The 27,391-nt window shown below is 38.3% G+C and overlaps 1 protein-coding gene across 1 annotated transcript; it reads left to right on the top strand.

Moving 5' to 3' along the window:
- Nucleotides 1-390: 390 nt before the first annotated feature.
- Nucleotides 391-27,391, top strand: FAM221A (family with sequence similarity 221 member A). Its single transcript, XM_029234148.1, has 7 exons — nt 391-559; nt 3,418-3,591; nt 6,667-6,857; nt 8,901-9,107; nt 13,550-13,657; nt 16,771-16,853; nt 27,185-27,391. Exons 1-7 carry the CDS (start codon nt 495-497, stop codon nt 27,251-27,253), a joined length of 897 nt encoding a protein of 298 aa, XP_029089981.1. The 5' UTR covers nt 391-494; the 3' UTR covers nt 27,254-27,391.

Genomic DNA, 27,391 nt, shown 5'->3' on the forward strand with positions numbered 1-27,391 from the left:
CAGACACTCAGGACTACTGATTTTACATCACAGTTTTTTAAACGCCAAATTTGAAAACACGGCTGGGGATTATGGAGAGGTGGGCCTCACACGTTCCAGAACCTTCTCACAACCAGAGAAAAACTCTGCACAAAGAAATAACCCATGTTCTGTGCATCCATTATATGCAAGGCATTGCACTCCCTCGTCACTCGTTATTTTACAAGGACACCTGCCAGACCAGGGAAAACGAGAGGGACAAGGTTTGCGGAGGCCGGTAAACAGCATCCCCAGCGCGGAGGGGTTGAGCGTGGAGGCCAAGTTTCTCGTGGGCAGCCAGGTGGAAGCGCGCGCCCTGCGTGGTCACCGCGGTCTTCCTGCGGGCCAATCGGGAGGCGGGTGGGAGGGGGCGCGGCCGGCCGGGGCAGGACCGGTTTTGGCTCTTCAGGGTTCTGCTCAAGTGCGCAGGGCGGGCTGGGGCCCCAGAGCCGGCGCCTCCCGGTTCCCCGACCGCCATGGAGCGGCTGACGTTGCCCGCCGGCAGCGTGGCGGCCGTGGACGAGTACATGGAGTACCAGAGGTGAGGCGGCGGCTCCGCGGGGCCAGGAGGCCCCGGGCAGGCCCGGTCCCTCTCGCTGGAGGAGCTCTGGAGGCGCGGGCGGGCCCGGCCCCCGTCGCGGGAGGAGCGCTGGAGGCGCAGGCAGGGGCCCAGCGCTGGCTCGCGGGGGCCCCCGGAATCCCTTCCCGGGCTGGTGGGGGAAGCTTACATTGATTGCAGGTTTTCTCTTTCTGTAATTAAATATTGTACTGACACGCAGTTCTATTCTAATAAATTTCTTCCGAGGCAATTTAAAAGGCCTCCCGCTCTGACCTCTTTGAGGAAGGATTATTTATGCAAAGGATTTATGCAAAGATCCTTTTTTTGTGTGTTCTTCTAAACTGCCAGTGTAGATTACACATTGAGTACTCGGGGCCTGTAAAAGCAGACATCAAGTTTGCATGTTAACTTAGTAATAGGGTAAGTTGTGAACTTCTAAACGTGCTCCCAACCCCGAGGGGCAGGTTTTAAGAGAAAGACACTGGTGTAGTGTTGGTGGTTCTGGAGAAACTCTTCTCTGGAAACTGGAAGTGCAGCCGCTCCTAGGGCTTTAGGGAGTGATTCACTGCCTGGGGCCCTGACAAAGACCGATGCACCTGTAGCGATGTGTTTTTCCGGTCTACCAAGAAAGGTTTTTTTTTTTTTTTAACATCTTTATTGGAGTATAATTGCTTTACAATGGTGTGTTAGTTTCTGCTTTATGACAAAGTGAATCAGTTATACATATACATATGTTCCCATATCTCTTCCATCTTGCATCTCCCTCCCTCCCACCCTTCTAGGTGGTCACAAACCACCTAGCTGATCTCCCTGTGCTATGCGGCGACTTCCCACTAGCTATCTATTTTACGTTTGGTAGTGTATATATGTCTATGCCACTCTCTCACTTTGTCCTAGCTTACCCTTCCCCCTCCCCATATCCTCAAGTCCATGCTCTAGTAGGTCTGCATCTTTATTCCTGTCTTATCCCTAGGTTCTTCATGAACTTTTTTTTTTCTTCTTAGATTCCATATATATGTGTTAGCATACGGTATTTGTTTTTGACAGTTGGGAAACTGGGTGAGTGGGAATTGCTGGAGAGGGACAGGCAGGAGGAAGGGGAGTTGAGGCGTGTGTGTGTGTGTGTGTGTGTGTGTGTGTGTGTGTGTGTGTGTGTGTGTGTATAAGGGGGAAGTGAGACGATCGTATCCTCACCTGGGAAGCTTGAGCGGCCTGAAACCCAAGCCAGAGGAGTTGCTCTGCTTAAAGGTGGTCGCCCCACATTACTTGGGCAAATGAGTTCCTATCTGACTGCACTTCCCTCTGGCTGTCTAGGTGACATACTTTTGGGTAATGCCTAGAAATGTCTTGGTAATTCTGAGCCAGAAAAAGTGAGGGTGAGAAGCTTGATGGGTCAGGCCTCATCCCTGGTTCGGGTAACGCAAGGAGACTTGTGCCCAGAACAGCTTCCACCCAACCCTCATGTAGGGCAGAGCGGGCTCTTTGAGGCTCCAAGTCTTACATTTCCTTGGGAGCAAGTTGCTGGGTCCTGATGTTGACTGATAACTTAGATATTTAGATATTCAGGTATGTGGAATGTGGGCCTTCAGTTGTAGTCTCTTGCCTGGCCCAGAAAATGTTAGGGCCTGGGAGGAAATTATTCTTCAAACATAAACTGCCTGGAATAATTCTCTAAAAGTTAGGGGCTTGCTGCTCAAAGTGTAGCAGTCATGGCATCACCAGGGAGCATCACCAGGCCCTCTTCAGGCATTTTAATCTTAATCTGCATTTGAACTAGATTTCTTCGGGATTCTGTAAATAAAGTTTGAGCTACACTGGTTTAGAACTTAAAATCAAATGATCTCTTTCTTTAAAGATCTGCATTGATCTTAAGGTCTTTTTAGTACCTGTTGGTATACTTCTTGGTAGCTATAATAAAGTAAATTGGCCCAAAACTTATCTCAGAATAAAATGCCCTTTGTTTTTATTTTTTTTACTATTGTGTATCTAAATTATTTAAGTAAGGAAGAAGCTTGTAATGGTTTCATAGCCTCTGAGTTGGTTTTATTTATCTACCTCAGGTAAAGGCTTGAAAGTATGGAAAAGAGTATGGATTGCACCAAAAATTATGTAGCATTCTGCAAACAACATTTTTCATGACTTTTAAAGGAGGTATTTTCAAGGAGATATTTCTTCAATTTTAATTGTGCTTCCTTTTCCTCCAGGGAGTCCAATTCTTAATTTCCTAAGAAATTAAGAAATAGTGTTGGCTTAATTTTTCCCATAAGATTTTGAGGTCGGTCTTCTGGAATTAAACAATGTTGCACCTGATTACTCAGTGCATATGTTGGGTTTGAGCTGGTGCAGATCCAAGGGTGTTTGTGGGTCCCATCTTAGTTTAAACTCCTGGCCAGGGTTTGGAGTCAGGTGTGGGCATTAGTTATGTTGTCTTCAGCGTCGATATTTTTTGTACCATTTGTTTTTTTGGGGGGGCTATTGTTTAAGGAGGAAAATATCAGAATTTTTTAGCAGTTTGGGCTCCGGCTTTTAATGGGAAAAATGAGCATGTTTGCTTCAGAATCAAAGGAGAAACTGAGATGAATATGTGGTAATTCTCTAGTGGTAAACCTGGATCATTGAAGTCAGATGTTATGAATTCATTGACTTTCTTATTCATAATTCTCTTTTATATGGGAAGCAAAAGCTTTATTACTATTGTGTGTAATTTTGCTATTAACATGAGCCTAAGTAAAAAAGCCGAAGCAGCGTTTCCTTTGACTATACAAGTATAGCTTAATTTTAGTATTTTTAACCTGGAAAATAAATCCACAAGGCTTAAGAGAAGTATTTTTTTGTTGTAGAATTGTTGGTGAGGATGATGGAGGGAAACTTTTTACTCCTGAAGAATATGAAGAATACAAAAGAAAAGTCTTACCTATGCGTTTACAGAACAGATTATTCGTGAGCTGGCGATCACCAACTGGAATGGATTGTAAACTTGTGGGTCCAGAGACACTGTGTTTTTGTACCCATAGGTAAGATATTTTATTGCTAAGGTTTCTGGTGATTAGGAAGTATAAAACTGTAGCAGAGCATATCTTCCTTCTATAAATACCATTATTGGTGATCATTGGAAAACATTTGAAAACAGGTTTTTATATACCAATAATATGCCAGAAATTATTTAAGGTTTTGGGGGGCTATATTTTAAAAATTTCTGTTGTATCAGATTAGAACTCATTATGGAGTTTATCACCTTAAGCATCTTTTGTCTTACCATTGGTTAGAAAGATATTGGTGCCCCTGTGGCTTTGCCAGGGATCTTTCACTTAGGCTGGGGAGCAGAGTCTGCCTCTCCCACCACTGGACAAGGTAGTAGAGGATGGGTCATCAGACTGCAGAGCTGATTTTATTTTTATTTTTTTCTCTGCAGAAAGAGTTTATTTTATTTATTCATTTTCACCTTTCATTATGAACATTTTCAGACACACTCAATATTGGAGAGTATGGTGTAATCGACCCCCACATAGCCATTCTTCAGCTTACATAAGTTATGCAGAACTGATTTTAGAGTTGCTTGAGTTGAGCTACACGGAACAGGTTACCAATCTACAAATAGAAGCATTTCTCCTCACATTTACTAATCTCCCTTTACACTTTAAGAAGTGTGTTGTATGACTACCTTTCTCTTTTATTTACACACACACACACACACACACACACACACACACACTCACGCCTGTGAAGGATTGGTTCCAGAACCCACTGCAGACACCAAAATCTGGGGATGCTCGAGTCCCATAGCTGGGCCCTCCTGTCTGCAGATGTGGATTCAGCCACCCTCAGATCATAAACATAGTAGGAACACAATACGTGGTTGGTTTAATGCCCAGATGAGGAAGCCATGGATACTGAGGGCCTACTGCATGTTTACTGAAAAAAAAAATCCGCAGTTTAAACCTGTATTGTTCAGGGGTCAACTCTGTGTGTGTGTGTGTGTGTGTGTGTGTGTATCTTTCTTTAAACAAAAATACAAGCACACAGCTTTTTATTACAAGTGGTCCTCTTCTGAGAAAAGCGCATGGAGGAAAGGAAATACATGAGGCTCCAACCATTGATGTGTGTTACCTATACCTGAGGTTTGCATTTTGCTGTGTTTATCCTGTTCTACTTTAAATTTTATGACTGTCACAGGTCTTAGTTGTAAAGCTCAAAAGGACAAAGCTGCTTCAAGGAAAAATCACAGAAACTATTACGTGGTTTTAGGTAACGACTTCAACTTTCTGTTCCAAAGGAACCATGGGAGAGCCACCCTGTTCTGATAGTTTCTGGGGCTCTTTCCTGAGGTACTCTGTGTAGTTGCTGTTTACAGACTTGCAGTTTGCTGGAGGTTGTTAGGCAGTTGCTAGGATAAGTAATGTTGTGTATAGATTGACTTGAAATTTATTTAGCAACCCCAAATAAAAACACTGTGGAGGAATGGAGGATGAGGGTTATGTTGATATCTTTCAGAAATGAAGAGGACTTTGGTAAATTTATGTTAGTTTTATCATTTATCCTTGTAAAAATTTAGTGCCAGTCTCATATCTATGTATAATTGTACAGCATGGAATTAACCTTCAAAAGTGACCCAACCCCACTTGGATGGAAAAGTTCTTTAGTACCAGTCACTCAGTGAGATCTCTGTCTGAATTAATATTTCCCTATTATGGATGTGAAACATTGGTTATTTAAGGAAAATGAGGGATATATAGAAACATAGGAAGAAGACTCACCACCTAAAGCCAGCTGCTGTTAATATGTTTTACTATGTTCATGTACTTTTTTCTTTACATAGTTCATTTAGTTGTTAATTATATGTATGTATAAATATTGAACCAGTTTTTCATTACAGAATCACGGAAATGTTTCCACATGGTTCGTAGTAATTGCAAACAAGATTTTTAATACCTGCTTGATATTCCAGCTAGTCCAGTGGTGTTCACTGTGTTTTCCCCAGAGCTATGACGGAGTCTCAGGGGCGTACCAGGTGGAAGGGCAAGTTAGGGGGAGGACAGACTCCAATTATGGCTCTTCGCCTTGCTTTAACCAATTCTGCTTTAATCTATTTTGTATAGTATTATGGTTCTGTAAAAGATTTTATTTAAAGAAAAATTTTCACTGGTAAAAGAGTTTGAAAACTGTCTTCTAGTAATATACTTATCCATTCCCTTATTATGAGTATGCTTTATATATATTGCTATTGTAAGTACTGTTGCTAATGCTATCCTTATGCACAAAGCTCTTTATATACATGGAATAATTTTCTTAGGGTATATTCTTCAAAAATGAACCATCTAGGTTAAAGGATGCATCTTTTTATGTTTCTTGAAACCCTATTAAATGGGATTGGTTCTTTTGTAACACTCTTGACAGCACTGTGAAATATGTACAGTTAAGAAAACTTTGGCTCTCTTTGCTAAGTGAAAAATGGTATCTCGTTATTTTAACTTCTGTTACCTAGGATAATATTGAGAATAATAAATTTAATATTATTTTACTGAGTATCACTTAATGAGAAGGAAGCCAGTGGCCTGAGAAAATTAGGTACAGCATTTTAACAAAGAGCTTTGGCTTTGAAAGGTGTTGATAATTTATTTTGAAGTTTAAAGTTAAAAATTAAATTATATTAAAATAAATAGCATTATTATACGTTTATTGAACTTATTTCAATTTTAAGTAGCAAACCTGTGAAAATAAATGTAAATAATGCACTTTGATAAAAAGAATTTTCATGAAGAAGTTTTTTCATGCTCTTGGGTTGTGCTTCTTTATTAAAGAATCTGTAGTGGTATTTTAAGATAATTATTTGCTATTTCTTTGTATATTGTTGTGAAAATTCTTCTTAAATAATTAAAAATAAAAATCTAGATGGGTGAAGATTTTTCTGACCAAAGCAACATAGCTGACAAATACTGCATGCAGGGGAGTGTATTTTCAACCTTACTGATAAGAACAATGAAAGAAAAATAAACATGAAAAAGAATCATTTTGCATTTAACAGAACAGCAGTTGTCATTTCTGGCAGTACCTGCATTGTGCTTTTATTTCTTCTCTTTTATTTTTTTTAGGTATAAGCAACATAAAACTGACTTTGAAACGATTCCTCAGCAGCGCCCCATCAGTCTGCCTTGTCAAGTGACGGGCTGCCCATGCAGGGCTTACCTCTACGTGACTCTGAATGGCATGCAGCCCATTCGCTGCAGGTGCAAGCACTTTGCTGATCAGCATAGTGCTGGGCCTGGCTTTATGTGCAATACCTGTGAGTTGCATTATGATAAACACACAAACAGAATGCTTTTATCTCCTTATTGAATGTTTAATGTGTCTCTGTGCCAGTTTCATTCAGCTACAGCGCCATTAAACAACTAGGATGATGGGTATCTACTCTAAAATTTTATTTTTGTGGAAAATCTCAGTTATTTATATGCTTTGCAGTCATCAACCTTAATCTCTAATCTCAACCTTAATCTCATGTAATTCAAATAAGTAATAGTAATAGATTTTAAAGAATCACTAGATGTGATCTGATTCAAATTTTTGAATTGTGGACGTTTTACCAACTGAATTCTATTTACAGAATAATAATCCTTAAAAAGGATTTTATAAGTCTAAAAAATTTGTATAATTTGCTGGCAGATTATTATGTTATTGCCTAAGACATAGATTGATGGGAAAAGCAAAATGTAACATGATGCTTTTAACACTTTGTAGGCAATAGCACCCTTATCTCGATACCTATACCCAAATCCCAGCCACCATCCCATATACCCTTCCTCTTCATCATCCTTTTAAAAACCCTTTGGAATAGATAGGATATATTTTTAAAATTCTTTTAAAAATTTTATTTTATTTTTACTTATTTATTTTTGGCTGCATTGGGTCTTCATTGCTGCACACTGGCTTTCTCTAGTTTTGGCTAGCCGGGGCTATTCTTTGTTGCGGTGTGCTGGCTTCTCATTGTGGTGGCTTCTCTTGTTTCAGAGCATGGGCTCTAGGCACGCGGGTTTCAGTAGTTGTGGCACACGGGCTCAGTAGTTGTGGTTCACGGGCTCTAGAGTGCAGGCTCAGTAGTTGTGGCGCATGGGCTTAGTTGCTCTGCGGCATGTGGGATCTTCCCAGACCAAGTCTCGAACCCGTGTCCCCTGCATTGGCAGGCGGATTCTTAACCACTGTGCAACCAAGGAAGCCCTAGGTAGGATTTTTTAAAAAATGGGTAAAATATTTTTCTTCAGGAGATAGTTTTTCCAGCTCTTTTTGTAGTATCTTGAATTGAAATCTTATGATGAAATATGTTATAAAACATTTTTAATGACAGTGGCAGAAATAAATATGTTTCACTGATGAAGTATGGAAGTATTTGAATAAAACTTATTTATTATGTGCCTTGGTTCCCGTACACATTTGTCAGAAGTGTGAGTGTGTAAAGATTTTGTTAATGGTGTATTCTGGACTCCATTTCAATGTGGCTTGTTATTTTTTTTTTACAAACAGTAATTTTATTGATATGATTCACATACTATATAATTCATCCATTTTGAGGGTACAACCTAATGGGTTTTAATATATTCACAGAGGTGTGCAGTCATCACCACAATAAGTTTTAGAATATTTTCATCACTCCAAAAAGAAATTCCATATCAATTAGCAGTCATTCCTATTTCTTCCTCCCCTCAGCTCTAGATGACCAATAATCTACTTTCTGTCTCTGTGGATTTGCCTGTTCTAGACATTTCATATAAGTGGAATCATGGAGTATGTGGTCTTTTCTGATTAGCATCTTTCACTTAGTGTAATGTTTTTATGATTCATCCATGCTGTAACATGCGTCAGTACTTCTTTCCTTTTTGTTGTTAAACAGTATTCTGTTGCATCTTTCTATGTCTTTGGGTTGGCCTTCCAATATGGCTTTTATGGGGAATTGACCCACAGAGATGTTTCCACCTTATTTCTTCACCACTGGGCTGTCCCCCCCCATACCTGCTTTTAACTCAATATTTGAGGAGAGGGCCTGTATTTCCTGGCTCTCCAATGTTTAGCTCAGTTTCCTTTAGTCCTGATTGGTTTTTCCAATTGTTTTTTTTTTTTGCTACATACTCTCTTACCATTTTAGCATCTTTTAAAAGTAAGAGCAGTAACTGGGAGGGAGGGAGTTCAGGGGCTAGGGATAAGAGGTACAGGGGCCAGAGCACAGTGTATGAGAGATCCAGATTCAGGTGATTTTGGTCAAGCTAAGTGGTTTATAGGGCATACAGCTCATTACCTATATTTTAAAACGTTTAACTTGGTTTACATCTTGATTCAGGTTCTCAGTGTTCAGGATTCCATAGCTGCTTCACTTGTGCTTGTGGTCAGCCTGCATATGCCCATTACACAGTAGTGGAAACTAAGCAAGAAAGACTGGCTCAGAGAAAACCGGTGGGACGGGACGTCCCTTATGCAGCAATGGGAGGATTAACTGGCTTTAGCTCACTGGCAGAAGACTACATGCGATTAGATGACAGTGGAATTGGTAAGTGATGATATATGAACTGTGAGCTTATCATATTGTGCTAACACAATATGTGTTATTTGTGCTAACAATAGTGAAGCCTTGTATTTGTTTTGCACTTTAAGTTCTTCATGTTATTTTCAAAAAATATTCTCTCATTTGATTTTTATTTTTTAAAAAAGGTTTTATTGTCACTATCCGATGTATGATTATTACAGAAAAATTAGAAAACATAAGAGAAAAGATCACTCCTACCCCAATACTCATACCGAAATCCCAACTCACAAGCCCATTGTTTGTAATAGCGGAATAATAATTTGTTTTATTTGATATGATACAGTTTACCTGTTATCCTATTGTATGTAATTTTTGCCATTATAACCATCTCATTTTGGAAGCATAGGTTTTTGTCCATGTGTGTATGTACACGCATGTGTGTACATGTTATCACATCTGTAGTAATGTATGATCATATGCATGTATGTCTACATGTATTCACACAAATATATCCGCTTGCATATATAAAAATTTAAAGTAATATGCAGAGAAGTTTAATTGGATATATCTCAAACTATTGAAGGTAGCTGGATCCTTCTGGGGAAAAGAACTATGGTTCCTATCTACTTTAAATACTTCTATGTGTGTGGATTTTTTTTTCATAAAAAGCATGTATTACTTTTATTTTTTTCATTACAAAGATTACAAAAACATAAATCAATATTTTCTTGTTAAAACAGATTCCAACAAGTCCCCCTTGAACACTTTTCTTAACCCCAGATGCTTTCCTAGAGGGTAATTTGCTGTCATCAATTGATCTGTATTTCTCTTTTTAACGTACATTTTTATAACGTAAACGTACATTTACTTTTTTTAAACTTAGAATAATTTTTGAAGGCCTATTATATCAGGATATCCAAATCTACTTATATTTTAACTGCTTCGTAGTATTCCACACTATAGATATATATCAGTTTTCTGAACCATTTCCTTGTTCATGGCATTTAGATTGTTTCCATTTTATTTTTTTGCCTTTACAAACATCGTGCCGCCCAAATCCTTGAACTTGCTTCCTTGTGTACAATGTGAATTTGACTCTAAGGCAGATGGAGAGAAGTAGAATTGTTGGGTTGAAGAGTATGCACTTGTGAAATTGTAATATGTTCTGTCGAATTGCCCTCCAAAAATGCTGTACTTGTTTATACTTCCTTTAGTGATGTTTTAGCTTACCTATTTCCAAACATTTACGCTGATCATTGATGTCATTAAACTTAGTTTTTTTGCCAGTCTAATGTGTGAAAATGTTATCATTGTTTCAGTTCAGTTGATTTCCCTCATTATTAGTGAGATGAGAGTATTCTTATATTTAGTGTCCATTTTACTTTCTGTGAATTGTCTGTCCATATACTTTGCTTATTTTTATGTTTTTCTATTTTCTCATTGATTTATAAGAAGTCTTCTTATATATTCTGTATACTAACCCTTTGTATTTATTTTGCAGATATTTTCTTCCAATATGTCATTTGTCTTTTGGGTTTTTTACTTCTTATTGTTGTTGTTTTACAGTTTTCAAATGTAGGAAACAGGCCTTCCCTACTCTAATTTTATAAATATGTTCTCCTTCATTTTACTTTAATGCTTAATTGTTTTGCTTTTATGTTTAGCTTTCTTATGTATCTGGAATTTATTTTTTGTGAAAGTGTGAGGTGTGTATAACTTTGGTTTTTGTCCAAATCAATGGCAAGTTATACAAACACCATTTTTCCCAAATAATTTGAAACTTTACCTTTACCATATTCTATTGTACTTTCTATTTTGTGCCATTGGCCTTAATTGCATATTTTGTGCCAATATTTCGTATTTTTAATTATTGTTCTTCATAGTGTGCTTTGATAATTGATATGGTAAATTCTTCCTGTTTGTGTTCATTTTTCAGGATTGCCTTGATATATTTGTGCATTTTCTCTTCTAGGTTATTTTATAACTAGCTTGTTAAATTCCATAAATAAATCCTTTTTCAATTTTTATGGATACATGATTGTATTAGGCTCATGCAACAGTTACAGAAAACCCAGTTATCAGTGGCAAACAAAAAATGATGGTAATGATGTTGTTGATGATAATTACGACTTTGTACTGCGAGGCTTGTTCCAGCCTCTTTATATCTATTACCTCATTTAATCCTCACAACAGCTCTGAGTTAGGTGCTATTATTAATCCTTTTTGCAGGCGAGGAAACTCAGCACAGAGTAGTAAAACATCTTGTTCTGTGTTATTCAGCTAGTAAGTGGTAGGACTGGGTTCAACCCCAAAATTGTTCTGGGCTCATTAGTCAGACTCATTATTGTCTATTTCTGTGCGACTACCTTATTGTTTTCATTACTACAGCTTTATAATAAATTAATATGTATGACTTCATTTTTTTACTTTAGAATTTTCCTGACCTATTCTTCCCTTTTAATTCTTTCAGACCTTTGGCATTGTTTTTTAAAAACATTCTATTATTACAAAACTTTCTATTATTTTAGTTGAATATGTAGATTAATATAGGAAGATTTGCTGTTTTAAAATATTGAGTCTCTTCATTTCTTTGTCTTCTTCTGTGTAGCTTAGTGGAATTCTGAAGTTACCTTCATGAAAGTCCTGCACAATTCTTAATTTTATTTCTAGATATTTCATCGTTTTTATAGCTATCATATATGGATTTTTCCCTTCCTTTATATTTTCTAGCTGATTATTGTTTGCTTATGAAAAAGGAAATGTTGTATGCTGCTTTTGTTACCAGTCATTATTACTTAATCTTAAGATTTTAAATGTATATCTTTAGTTGATTTTGCATATACAGTTGACCCTTGAGCAACAGGGCTTTGAACTGCAAGGGTCCATTTATACATGGATTTTTTTTCAGTAGCAAACACTATGATACTATACAATCTGTAGTTGGTTGAATCTGCAGATGTGGAACTGTGGATAACGGAAGGCTGACGGTAAAGTTATATGTGGATTTTGACTGCGTGAAGGGTTGGCACCCTTAACCCCTGCACAGTTCAAAGGTCAACTGTAATGATAGTTTTGCTTCTTCCTTTCCAATGTTTATGACTCTTCTTACTCTTTGACCAATCAGAATGACTGGTACTTTCAGAACAATGCTAAGTAATAGTGTTAGTAGCCGGCATCTTTGCCTTTTTGTGACTTCTGGTATTTTATCACTTAAGTATCTTTATCATAGAAAGAAAAAAAAACTTTTCCTTCTGGCCTCTGCTGGAAGGTGGGGTGAGGAAAGATGAGAACGAGGAGAGGAAACATTAGATGTTTTTGTCTTGATTTTAGATGTAGGGGAGCCCGGAGCAGAGGGACGTCTGCTCCATTAGCCATGTAGAGTCCTGGACAGAGATGATCTTTTGCTGGAATTTGTTCCTTTGTGATACTGAAGGAGCCCGTAGTAATTCCCAGCTCCTGTGGGGTGCTTGGAAGGCAGGTGAGCTGTGAGGCAGTGGGCCTGCCATAGCATCTGTCATAGCAAGGGGCCAAAGGTGACTGCAGAGCAGAGCTAGATGTGGTTCCCCTGAGCTCTGGGGGATTCGGTAGAAAAAGTGGCAGGCAGCTGAGAGGTCTGTGCTTCTAGTGAGAGCGTGTGAGGCTACCGGGCCCTACCAAGCTGAGAGACTAAATTGCAACTTTTCCCAGCCTTTAGCGTTTGAGATCAGTAGCACACACGGCCACCAGAGAACACACAAGGACCTGGCTGGACCTGAGCCCCCTTCTCTGATCTTCCCACAGGTCACAAGAGGGAGGAGCTGGGGAAGGAGGGGTGCAGGAATCTGAAAGGCTGAGCAATTGTCCCACACTATTCACTTTATAGGAAAGGACTAAGAGTTTATTTCCTTCTCTCTACCCGTGGATGGGGATAGGCATGTGGGGGAGGGGTGGTTTGTGAAGAAGTAGAGGACTTACTAATTTTTTCTGCAGCTTCCTTCCTTTCGGTCCAAAAGTAAATGTAGCAGCTGGTCTTTGTAGTTTGTGGTTTAGGATTATGATTGTTTCCCCATTTCATTGAAGGAGTTTTCTTTATTTTTTCATATTTTGTTTTTAGATGGTTTCCCAGTAAGGAATAGAGGAAAAATACACTTATTCTATCCTCTTTAACTAGAGGTTTTTAAATTCTGAATGTCTTGCTTTTGATAATGTTTTGTGATTATGTTAAGGTCTTATACTTCTTTGCTGACATACAATTACATTCGTGCATTTTTTTTTTCTGTGAGAAAGTTCTCTGAGAAATGCAGAAGTACTTTTATCCATTTGCCTTTATATGGCAAAAATTTATATAAACAAAAATTTTCATTGTACAGAAAGGATTTTTATAATGATTCTGCTTGGGGCTCTAATTTATTTCACATTTGAAATAACTTCTTTGTATCCTAACAAATAAAGATTTAATTTTCATTCTTCACATATTTTGTTCTCAGGTGCACCTTCAGGTGAATTTTTAGACTCTCCAGTTACAGCCATGGACCACCCATTTCTAAAAGCATTTCAAGCATCATCTAGCTCTTCTCCAGAAACACTAACAGATGGTAATGAAATTAAATTGAGAAATATTTTTGGATGTAGTAAAGAATATAGATTGATATATTTTCCAGATTACTCTTTTTTTCCAGTATTACCACAATTTGATTATCATTTCACTTTTATATTGTCCAGGCACTGAGAAAAAGCAATAATCTTCATTTTAATTGGGAAAAAATTGTTAAATCTTGGAATTATGAGGATTCTGATAATACAAAAATTGGGAGTTTTAAAACCTTATTCTGGGACATGTTATTGCTTTGATCTGAATAAGAGAGCCCTCTAGTGGACTAATTGCCTTGATCCTTTAGGCTCTCCCAAACAAGGTGTAATCCCTTGATAATTATAGATTAGCAAGGTTTTACCATTTATAAATTGCACATAAAAATGAATAAAGTTCATTTTTATACATTTTTAAGTATTCTATTTCCTTTATTGAAAACAAGAATAAAAACGAAGAAGGAATTTGTATGATTTATGAGGTATTTAATATTTTAAAATATTCTGAAATGAGAATTTTCTTTGATTTATTTGTGTTTTCATACAACCTTTTCATGTACACTGACTTTTTGCACAAGGGATTTGCACAATGAAGTAATTATAAGATGTAGATAGAAGTAAGAAATCAAAACAAAAGAAAAGGACACAATTGTGTCACTTTTTTTTAGTGAGGTATAGTCGATTTACAGTATTATATTCCTTTCAGGTATACAACATAGTGATTCAGAATTTGTATGGATTATATTCTATTTAAAGTTGTTATAAAATATTGGCTATATTTCCTATGCTGTACGATATATCCTTGTAGCTTATTTATATGTAGTAGTTTCTGTCTCTTAATCCCCTTCTCCTATCTTGCCCCTCCCCAATTTCCCTCTTCCCACTGCTGACCACTAGTTCATTCTCGATATCTGTGAGTTGTGTCAACTTTCAAAGTTGATGTAACTATTACATTAAGCTGCAGTTTTGACTGAGTTGTAGTGGTAGCCAAGGTACAAAAAGGAAGGTGAGATCAGTTAAATACTTTTCCTTATTAGAAAGGAGGAGCCATGAATTCCTCGGTGCACATGAAAGTTGTACCAGTGCTGGATTTTTTTTTTTTATAAATTTATTTATTTGTTTTTATTTTTGGCTGCGTTGGGTCTTTGTTGCTGTGCACGGGCTTTCTCTAGTTGTGGAGAGCGGGGGCTACTCTTCGTTGTGGTGTGCAGGCTTCTCATTGCAGTGGCTTCTCTTGTTAGGAGCACGAGCTCTAGGCACATGAGCTTCAGTAGCTGTGGTACGCGGGCTCTAGAGTGCAGGCTCAGTAGTTGTGGCACATGGGGTTTCTCGCTCCACGGCATGTGGAATTTTCTGGGGCCAGGGATCGAACCAGTGTCCCCTACGTTGGCAGGTGAATTCTTAACCACTGCGCTACCAGGGAAGCCCCCCAATGCTGGATTTTAAAGAAATTTATGTAGTGACCCTCAATGATGCAGTAGCCCAAGGTTTTCAAAAACTTTTTTTCAGCAAATGCAGCCTCTGGTTGGTTAATTCTGATACTTACTTTTGATAAAAGTGGTAATATCCCATTTTACCAGATAAATGGTAACATACCATTTATTAAAATGTAACTCAGTGAAGGTGATTCTGCAAGAAGCTTAGCTCAGATGGTCCAGTGTGATCCAGGGAAAGACCCAGGGTTTACAGACGAATGGATAGAGAGCATATATTCTAAGCAATTTTTCTTGTTTTTCTCAACAAGGTTTGTATTAGGTAGTTGTTGGCAGTGTGGCTATACTCTGTGGTGATCATCTGGAGTCATATGATTTTTGTGTTGCTGGTTGAGGTTGAATTCATATGCTTTAAAAAGAAGAACAGGTGTTCAGTTTGATATTATATTTTGGATGTGAAGGGACCCAACCAAGACATTCACCTGAAATGAAGGTGAACTTTTCCATGGAATTAGGTGCTTGGCTTACCTACAAGGAAAACCAGATTTTACTTCCTGAAGCGATTTTAAGTTCCTTTCAGCACATAAACTAGTTCTTGACAAGGTATAAAAAAAGTAAATACCATGGAAATGGTTAAAATTATTTTAGTTTTGAAAAATTTCAAAGCAGGAAGTAGCATCACTTTTGGTTGCCTACACAAACTCTCTTAGTCTGTTCAGGTGGCTGTAACAAAATACCATAGACTGGGTTGCTTATAAACAGCAGAAACTTGTTTCTCACAGTTCTGGAGGTGGGGAAGTCCCAGATAAAGGTGCCAGCATGGTTGTGTTCTGGTGACAGTGCTCTTCCTGATTCATAGCCAGTGCCTTCTCCTTGTGTGCTCACATGGTAGAAGGGTTGAGGACTCTCTATGGGGTCTCTTTTATAAGAACACTAATCCCATTCATGAGCGCTCCACCCTCATGATCTAAGTACCTCCCAAAGGCCCCATCTCCTAGGACCATCACATTGAGCATTAGGATTTCAACATATGAATTTTGGGTGGTGGGGGGAGGGGGCAGGAACACAAACATTCAGACCTTAGTGCAAACCTTCAATAGTTACTTCTGCGCATTATCTGTTACAGTGTTACATGAATTTCTAGCTATAAAATTTAAAAAGTAGTTGAACAAAGCTAAATGAGCTCTGATGTGAAATAGCTATATGGTGTAATTTAATATGAACCACTTGAATATTTGGAGAATGTTTACCAATGAACATTACTTGTGTCTTATGATGCCCTGCTTTCTGAAAAAGAGGGAGTAGGATCAATGATTCCTTTAGATCATTTCTGGTTTGAAAAACACAAAATAATCACTCAGAAGGAGGAAAGTTTTTTTTCTGTTTTTTATTTCAGAAGAATTTATAATTATATGAGTACAGTTGACTCTTGAACAACACAGCTGGGTTAGGGACCCCCCACCCCTGTGCAGTTGAAAAATCCTCGTATAAGTTTACAGCTGGGCCTCTGTATCCATAGTTCCTCTGTATCCACGGTTCCTCCACATCTGCAGATTCAACCAACCCAGGAGCATGCAGTAGTGTAGTAGGTATTTTTTGAAAAAAAATCTGAGTATAAATGGATACACAGTGCAAACCCATGTTGTTCAAGGGTCAACTGTACTTAGATTTTTCTTTTTCCTTACTAGTAGGTACAAGCAGTCAAGTTTCTTCCTTAAGGAAACCTGAAGAGGACGATATGGCTTTCTTTGAAAGACGATACCAGGAAAGGGTAAGTCTGTAGGAAAACCTGCTTACATTAAGCATTTACTTGTAACAGAGGTACTGTAGAACAACTATATATTGATTGTGGATCATCATTAAAAATAATTTATAACATCTACTTATAGCTAGTGTTAGGCCTTGAGGCTTATTTAGAACAATTCAGAGAGAAACAGGACTAATGAATATGATAATTTATGGAGGTCATAAAGATTGACTAAATATACACATAAAACTGTCAATAATAAAGATCAACCTGAGCAGATTTGTAAATTATATATATGTTGAATTCTTTTTTTAAAATTAAGTAATTTATTTATTTTTGGCTACGTTGGGTCTTCATTCCTGTGCGCAGGCTTTCTATGGTTGTAGTGAGTGGGGCCTACTCTGTTGTGGTGTGCGAGCTTCTCATTGCACTGGCTTCTCTTGTTGCAGAGCACAGGCTCTAGGCACGTGGGCTTCAGTATTTATGGCACGTGGGCTTACTAGTTGTGGCTTGTGGGCTCTAGAGCGCAGGCGCAGTAGTTGTGGTGCACGGGCTTAGTTGTTCCATGACATGTGGGATCTTCCTGGACCAGGGATCGAACCCGTGTCCCCTGCATTGGCAGGTGGATTCCTAACCACTGGGCCACCAGGGAAGTCCTTGTATATTGAATTCTTAATGTGTAGTATTTCTTCTCCTTAGTGGCTTCTAGGTATAGGCAGACTCAAGTTAGAATTACCCAATAGCCTTTAAGAAGCAGAACACTAAACATAAACATATTTTAACAATTTTCAGGGCCCAACAACTACAGTGTTGATGTGTTCCCTGCTTTCGGTAATGATAATTTTCATCAGTTCACCACCACACCATAAACTCCTTGGGGATAAGTATAGTATTTTTTATTATTTGTATTTTCCCCAGAACTAAGTACAGTGCCTTGTACATAACATGTTTTCAATAAATATTTATGGAAAATTGAAAAGATAAATACAGGTATAATTGATATTTGCTTTCACACGTCATCTACTTACACATGTGATGTGTTTCATGTCAGTGTTCATATTTGAAAGTTTTGTTTTGTTCTTGTTTATTGCCAGGTGAGGGGATGCTGGCTTGATGAGGCATGGGGGATTGTATCCAGCCATATGGTACATTCCCCAAAGTGCTTTCCTTAGGATTATTTCATAGTTGCTTTGTGGGCATTCATTGTCTCTCTGACTAGGTAGTAAGTGCCATGAAAGTAAAGACACTCATTACTTTTTGTTGTATTCTCTACAACTCTTAAACAAGAGCTTGTTGAGTAACTAAAGGTGTGGAAAAAGGAGACCATTAAATAAATTCACCATCCAAGGGCAGAGGAAGTGAGTAGGGGACAGAGAGATTAGCATATCTTTCCTAATGAAGAACTTTAAACTAAAGGGGGACAGTCCTTGGTATGACTTAAGGCAGTGATAAATATTGTCTGTGCTATAGCCATTCATCATATGTGGCTATATATGTCTAAATTTAAATAAATTAAAAATTATTTTCTCAGTCACACTAGCCACGTTTCAGGGTCTCAGTAGCCACATGTGGCTAGTGGCTACCTTGTTGGGCAGTGCAGAAAGTTCTTTTGGAAAGCTCTGATCTAAGAGAAAGAGGTGGTGGTAGAATTTCAGGGGGGAGGATGAAATAGAGTGAGGAAAGAAGAGGCTATGTTTGCAGCATCATCAAGGATAGACTTTTTTTTTTTTTTTTGTGGTACGCGGGCCTCTCACTGTTGTGGCCTCTCCCGTTGCGGAGCACAGGCTCCAGACGTGCAGGCTCAGTGGCGATGGCTCACGGACCCAACTGCTCCACAGCATGTGGGATCATCCCAGACCAGGGCACGAACCCGTGTCCGCTGCATCGGCAGGTGGACTCTCAACCACTGTGCCACCAGGGAAGCCCAAGGATAGACGTTTAATCAGATCAATATGTGTTCTTAGAACACACACATTAACAGCTGAACTTTAGTTTTTCCTCATAGGCTTATGAGGGACAGGATTCTAGAACTCCTTCCTTCCCTCCTCCAGGAGCTTGGGTAGTGTTGACTGCCTTGAAAAACATGCTGATGGTATTTGCTTGTGGCAAAGTAAAGGGGGTAGTTCTTATCTGTGAATGTTTTAGGGGATATACCTGGCCCATCCAGACTGCGGCCCATCCAGACTGCTTATTATAAATAGACCTAGAATTTATGGATTTATGGGATGTGGTTTATAACTCTTCAGCCTGTGTGATTTATGGAGTTATGAGATACAGCTTATAACCTCTCCAGCCTTTGTTATGGAGTATAAAAACTAAGAAACTCAAACCTAAACAACTTCCTCTGAGCTGACATGTATCATACACATTGTTAGTACTCATCTTTTACTCCAAAAAACTATGACAAGCACCACTGAGGGAAAAAGGATGATTAGGAAACTAAATCTGATGGGTTCAGGGCCCCATTAGAAAGCAGTGCTACATCTGAATCTGGTTTTGCTTGTATCCTTTGCTACTCATTGGTATCATTGGGTGTGGGGAAGAATCTATGATTAGTGTGAATTGGTTTTGATAATTGAAGCCTTTGTGGTAACATAGTTTACTAACTACTTTTACATATTATTAAAGAGTTGCTTCTTAGCTTCTGTAATATATCGGGTCAAATTATTTTCTTCCATTGTGGATGGCCTTTGGTCTCTTTTCCTCAATAAAGGAGAATTTTATTAAGGAAACAATTATTAAAGGTCAGCTAGGTGCAAGACGCTATGTTAATGCCAGGAAATTTAAAACAATATTTAAGGAGAGGGCAGACAGCAGAAGCAAGAAGAACTACAGTCCTGCAGCCTGTGGAACAAAAACCACATTCACGGAAAGACAGACAAGATGAAAAGGCAGAGGGCTATGTACCAGATGAAGGAACAAAATAAAACCCCAGAAAATTGGCTAAATGAAGCAGACACAGGCAAACTTCCAGAAAAAGAATTCAGAATAATGATAGTGAAGATGATCCAGGACCTTGGAAAAAGAATGGAGGCAAAGATCGAGAAGATGCAAGAGATGTTTAACAAAGACCTAGAAGAATTAAAGAACAAACAAACAGAAATGAACAATACAATAACTGAAATGAAAACTACACTAGAAGGAATCAATAGCAGAATAACGGAGGCAGAAGAACGGATAAGTGACCTGGAAGACAGAATGGTGGAACTCACTGCTGCGGAACAGAATAAAGAAAATAGAATGAAAAGGAATGAAGACAGCCTAAGAGACCTCTGAGACAACATTAAATGCAACAACATTCGCATTATAGGGGTTCCAGAAGGAGAAGAGAGAGAGAAAGGACCAGAGAAAATATTTGAAGAGATTATAGTCAAAAACTTCCCTAACATGGGAAAGGAAATAGCCACCCAAGTCCAGGAAGCACAGAGAGTCCCATACAGGATAAACCCAAGGAGAAACACGCCGAGCCACATAGTAATCAAATTGGCAAAAATGAAAGACAAAGAAAAATTATTGAAAGCAGCAAGGGAAAAACGACAAATAAGATACAAGGGAATTTCCATAAGGTTAACAGCTGATTTCTCAGCAGAAACTCTACAAGCCAGAAGGGAGTGGCATGATATACTGAAAGTGATGAAAGGGAAGAACCTACAACCAAGATTACTCTACCCCACAAGGATATCATTCAGATTTGATGGAGAAATCAAAAGCTTTACAGACAAGCAAAAGCTAAGAGAATTCAGCACCACCAAACCAGCTCTACAACAAACGCTAAAGGAACTTCTCTAAGTGGGAAACACAAGAGAAGAAAAGGACCTACAAAAACAAACCCAAAACAATTAAGAAAATGGTCATAGGAACATACATATCGATAATTACCTTAAACGTGAATGGATTAAGTGCTCCAACCAAAAGACACAGGCTTGCTGAATGGATACAAAAACAAGACCCATATATATGCTGTCTACAAGAGACCCACTTCAGACCTAGGGACACATTCAGACTGAAAGTGAGGGGATGGAAAAAGATATTCCATGCAAATGGAAATCAAAAGAAAGCTGGAATAGCAATACTCATATCAGACAAAATAGACTTTAAAATAAAGAATGTTACAAGAGACAAGGAAGGACACTACATAATGATCTAGGGGTCAATCCAAGAAGAAGATATAACAATTATAAATATATATGCACCCAACATAGGAGCACCTCAACACATAGGCAACTGCTAACAGCTACAAAAGAGGAAATTGGGGCTTCCCTGGTGGCACAGTGGTTGAGAGTCCACCTGCTGATGCAGGGGACATGGGTTCGTGCCCCGGTCGGGGAAGATCCCACATGCTGTGGAACGGCTGCGCCCGTGAACCATGGCCGCTGAGCCTGCACGTCCGGAGCCTGTGCTCCGCAACTGGAGAGGCCACAGCAATGAGAGGCCCATGTACTGCAAAAAACAAAAACAAAAACAAAAACAAAGAGGAAATCGACAGTAACACGATAATAGTGGGGGACTTTTAACACCTCACTTAAATGGACATATCATCCAAAATGAAAATAAATAAGGAAACAGAAGCTTTAAATGACACAACAGACCAGATAGATTTAATTGATATTTATAGGACATTCCATCCAAAACAGTAGATTACACTTTCTTCTCAAGTGTGCATGGAACAGTCTCCAGGATAGATCACATCTTGGGTCACAAATCAAGCCTCAGTAAATTTAAGATAATTGAAATCATATCAAGCATCTTTTCTGACCACAACGCTATGAGATTAGAAATGAATTAAGGGAAAAAAACATAAAAAAAAAAAACTCATGGAGGCTAAACAATACACTACTAAATAACCAAGAGATCACTGAAGAAATCAAAGAGGAAATCAAAAAATACCTAGAGACAAATGACAATGAAAACATGATGATCCAAAACCTATGGGATGCAGCAAAAGCAGTTCTAAGAGGGAAGTTTGTAGCTATACAAGCCTACCTCAAGAAACAAGAAAAATCTCAAATAAACAATCTAACTTTGCACCTAAAGGAACTAGAGATAGAAGAACAAACAAAACCCAAAGTTAGCAGAAGGAAACAAATCATAAACATCAGAGCATAAATAAATTAAATAGAAACAAAGAAAACAATAGCAGAAAAAAAAGAAAACAATAGCAAAGATCAACAAAACTAAAAGCTGGTTCTTTGAGAAGATAAACAAAATTGATGAACCATTAGCCAGATTCATCAACAAAAAGAGGGAGAGGACTCAAATCAATAAAATTAGAAATGAAAAAGGAGACGTTACAACAGACACTGCAGAAATACAAAGCATCCTAAGGGACTACTGCAAGCAACTCTATGCCAATAAAATGGACAACCTGGAAGAACTGGACAAATTCTTACAAAGGTTTAACCTTCCAAGACTGAACCAGGAAGAAATAGAAAATATGAACAGACCAATCACAAGTAATGAAATTGAAACTATGATTAAAAATCTTCCAAGAAACAAAAGTCCAGGACTAGATGGCTTCACAGGTGAATTCTATCAAACATTTAGAGAAGAGCTAACATCCATCCTTCTCAAACTCTTCCAAAAAATTGCAGAGGAAGGAACACTCCCAAACTCATTCTATGAGGCCACCATCGCCCTGATACCAAAACCAGGCAAAGATACTACAAAAAAAGAAAATTATAGACCAATCTCACTGATGAATATAGATGCAAAAATCCCAACAAAGTAGTAGCAAACAGAGTCCAACAACACATTAAAAGGATCATACACCATAATTAAGTGGGATTTATCCCAGGGATGCAAGGATTCTTCAATATACACAAATCAATCAATGTGATACACCATACTAACAAATTAAGAATAAAAACCATATGATCATCTCAATAGATGCAGAAAAAGCTTTTGACAAAATTCAACACCCATTTATGATAAAAACTCTCCAGAAAGTGGGCATAGGGGGAACCTACCTCAACATAATAAAGGCCATATATGACAAACCCATAGCAAACATCATTCTCAATGGTGAAAAACTGAAAGCATTTCCTCTAAGATCTGGAACAAGACAAGGATGTCCACTCTCGCCACTATTATTCAACATAGTTTTGGAAGTCCTAGCCACAGCAATCAGAGAAGAAAAAGAAATAAAAGAAATACAAATTGGAAAAGAAGAAGTAAAACTGTCACTGTTTGCAGACGACGTGATACTATACATAGAGAATCCTAAAGATGCCACCAGAAAACTTCTAGAGCTAATCAATGAATTTGGTAAAGTTGCAGGATACAAAATTAATGCACAGAAATCTCTTGCATTCCAACACACTAATGATGAAAAATCTGAAAGAGAAATTAAGGAAACACTCCCATTTACCATTGCAACAAAAGGAATAAAATACCTAGGAATAAACCTACCTAAGGAGACAAAAGACCTGTATGCAGAAAGCTATAAGACACTGATGAAAGAAATTAAAGATGATACCAACAGATGGAGAGCTATACCATGTTCTTGGATTGGAAGAATCAATATTGTGAAAATGACTATACTACCCAAAGCAATCTACAGATTCAGTGCAATCCCTATCAAATTACCCATGGCATTTTTTACGGAACTAGAACAAGAAATCTTAAAATTTGTATGGAGACACAGCCAAAGCAGTCTTCAGGGAAAAAAATGGAGCTGGAGGAATCAGACTCCCTGACTTCAGACTATACTATACAGCTACAGTAATCAAAACAATATGGTACTGGCACAAAAACAGAAACATAGATCAATGGAACATGATAGAAAGCCCAGAGATAAACCCACACACCTATGGTCAACTAATCTATGACAAAGGAGGCAAGGATATACAATGGACAAAAGACAGTCTCTTCAATAAGTGGTGCTGGGAAAACGGGACAGCTACATGTAAAAGAATGAAATTAGAACACTCCCTAATACCATATACAAAAATAAACTCAAAATGGATTACAGACACTATAAAACTCTTAGAGGAAAACATAGGAAGAACACTCTTTGACATAAATCACAGCAAGATCTTTTTTGATCCACCTCCTAGAGTAATGGAAATAAAAACAAAAACAAATGGGACCTCATGAAACTTCAAAATTTTTGCACAGCAAAGGAAACCATAAAAAAGACGAAAAGACAACCCTCAGAGTGGGAGAAAATATTTGCAAATGAATCAACGGACAAAGGATTAATCTCCAAAATATATAAACAGCTCATGCAGCTCAATATTAAAAAAACAAACAACCCAATCCAAAAATGGTCAGAAGACCTAAATAGACATTTCTCCAGAGAAGACATACAGATGGCCCAGAAGCACATAAAAAGCTGCTCAACATCGCTGATTATTAGAGAAATGCAAATCAAAACTACAATGAGGTATCACCTCACACCACTTAGAATGAGCATCATCAGAAAATCTACAAATAAATGGTGGAGAGGGTGTGGAGAAAAGGGAACCTTCTTGCACTGTTGGTGGGAATGTAAATTGATACAGCCACTGTGGAGAACAGTATGGAGGTTCCTTAAAAAACTAAAAATAGAATTACCATATGATCCAGCAATCCCACTACTGGGCATATACCCAGAGAAAACCATAATTCAAAAAGACACATGCACCCCAGTGTTCATTGCAGCACTATTTACAGTAGCCAGGTCCTGGAAGCAACCTAAATGCCCATGGACAGATGAATGGATAAAGAAAATGTGGTACATATATACAATGGAATATTACTCAGCCATAAAAAGGCACGAAATTGGGTCATTTGTTGAGAGGTGGATGGATCTAGAGACTGTCATACACAGTGAAGTAAGTCAGAAAGAGAAAAACAAATATCGTATATTAACTCATATATGTGGAACCTAGAAAAATGGTACAGATGAACCAGTTTGCAGGGCAGAAATTGAGACACGGATGTAGAGAACAAATGTATGGCCACCAAGCGGGGAAAGCTGCGGGGGTGTGGGGGTGGTGGTGTGATGAATTGGGCAATTGGAATTGACATGTATACACTGATGTATATAAAATTGATGACTAATAAGGACCTGCTGTATAAAAGAATTTAAAAAAATTAGGGAGGAGAAAGAGGAGGTGTTTTTGCTCTTTGGATAATGTATTAGGTGGATGTATTTGCTAAGTACTATTTAAAATGAGTAAATGCTGCTTTGGCTTTTGTTGTTTGTTTAGCACATTTGATTTTTTTTGATGTTACTGCAAATGTAACACTTGGCCCTAAATGAGAGGGGTAAGGGGATTAGCATTTGAGTGCTTATTAGGTACCTAGATTTATATATATATATACACATATACATATATACATATATATGTGTGTGTATATATATGTATATATATGTGTGTGTGTATATATATATATATATATAAAATCTTATTTAAACCTTTAGAACAACCCTATTACATAGTGCCTATTACTATGACCTTTTTTACAAAGAACAAAACTGTTGGTTAGTAGTTTGCCTCAGATGGTTAATCAACAGTAGAGGTAGGATTCAGGTATTCTTCTGACTCCGAGGCCCATAATCTTTGCCTCAGAACAGAGTGTTCTTTGGGGGTCCTTCAGATGGCCTGTTGACCTTTACAGTGTACAAGAGTGATATGAGTGAACGATTTTTATTTATTTAATTTTTTGGCTCTGCTGCGCAGCATGGAGTATCTTAGTTCCCTGACCAGGGATCGAACTTGTGCACCCTGCAGTTAAGTGTGGAATCTTAACCACTGGACCGCAAGGGAAATCCCGAGTGTATGATTTTTGAATGAGGTTCCCAGCCAACTCAAAGAGGAGAGAGAGAGGGAGAAAATGGGGAAGAGACAGAGGTGGGATTCATTCACTTTTATTTTTAGGAGGTTACTTGCAGTTTGGTGAGATTGGGTAGACTGGTTTTGCCAGGCCTCTTCTGGTTTCCTTGTATTATTCCCATCATATTAGGAAGTAAGAGGCCTTGCCTCCACCCACCATGCCCCATATTTTCTCTCCCCTTCTTTTGCAGGGGTAAGGCAGTGGTGCTGCCTTGGAATTGGTGTGTGTGAGTGTGAGTGGCAGTAAAAGGAACGTGGGTTTTTTGTTCTATGGAGTCTTTTTTTTTTTCCCCAAGGAAAGGATTTATATGTTTCTAAAAGATCAGAAGGCTGCTGCTTAGGGTATGCAAGCTTCTTTGTTTCAGTTACAGTGGAGAAGGTAACCGTTGAAATGTAGAAATCAGAATTAAAGGTAACTGTCCTTTAAGCAGTATGTGTTCCAGAGATAATCCAACTGGATTAGGTGTATCCTGTAACGCTGTAGGGAATGTGCATAGGCTGGATGTAAGGTTAGGCATTTAAGCTTTTCTTTTTTTTAACTTTAGTGGCAATTAAAATTAATTTAATCATTTCTCCAAAGCAATATTCATTATATGTTATTTTTGTTAAAATGCTTTTGTAAAGTTGAAATCAAACAGTACTAGATGACTTTTAAAAAAAATTTATTTATTATTTTTGGCTGCGTTGGGTCTTCGTTGCTGTGTGCAGGCTTTCTCTAGTTGTGGCGGCTCTTCTTGTTGCGGAGCACGGGCTCTAGGCACGTGGGCTTCAGTAATTGCAGTACTTGGGCTCAGTAGTTGTGGCTCGTGGGCTCTAGAGCGCAGACTCAGTAGTTGTGGCACACAGGCTTAGTTGTTTCACAGCATGTGGGATCTTCCTGGAGCAGGGCTCGAACCCGTGTCCCTGCACTGGCAGGTGGATTCTTAACCACTGCGCCACCAGGGAAGTCCCTGATTACATTTTTAATTAAAAAATTTTGTCATTCTTTGACTGTGTTTGAGATACACACACACACACACACACACATATACATACACACATACTCACACACTGAGATAGAGACAGAGCCCTTGACAGGACCCCTCTCTGCAGGGTTCTCGCTTTTGTGCTCATTCTCTGAGTCCTCTGTTCAGTCAGCACTCCTCAAATCTCTCCCGTGTGCTGGGCTGTGTGTGTGAAGGGGTGTGTGTGTGTGTAAGTGAGACTCTCTACCTCTTCCCCCTCCTTCTGACCCATTCTCTCTCTGTCTCTAAGGTGTTAATGAAGTCTGCCCTGTCTCTGAGAGAGAAGAAGAGAGCAAACACAGGAGGGAGAGGAGTTGGGAGCTTGCATACCCCAACAAACCATATTTTAAAAATGCAGTTAGGTCCCTTCAACAATCAGATTGTGGCTTTAGTATTTAGCAGCTTAATAACCGCTAGGTGTGTAAAATGGCTGTGATAAATAAGACATGAACCCAAATGAGGTATGTGCAACCTTTTTTTTCTTTAGGATGTTTTACAAATTATTATATCAACAAATATTTTAAATTTTCAGATAAAAATGGAAAAGGCTGCTAAGCAGAAAGGAAAAGCACCGTTGCCATCAACTACAAAATCTTCATGAAGACTACTGGGGAAATTAAAACCAGCATCCAAATATGTCTTTTGTGTGTTAATTATTTAAGTATAATAATACAATTTATTTTTCCTCAAATAATTTACTTCTTTTTCTGTGTAAAAATATCTTTTTGAATGTTTCCTT

Source organism: Monodon monoceros, unplaced genomic scaffold (genome assembly GCF_005190385.1).
Source record: "Monodon monoceros isolate NGI ecotype Baffin Bay Population unplaced genomic scaffold, NGI_Narwhal_1 Super_Scaffold_2, whole genome shotgun sequence".
NCBI classification, from domain to species: Eukaryota; Metazoa; Chordata; class Mammalia; order Artiodactyla; family Monodontidae; genus Monodon; species Monodon monoceros.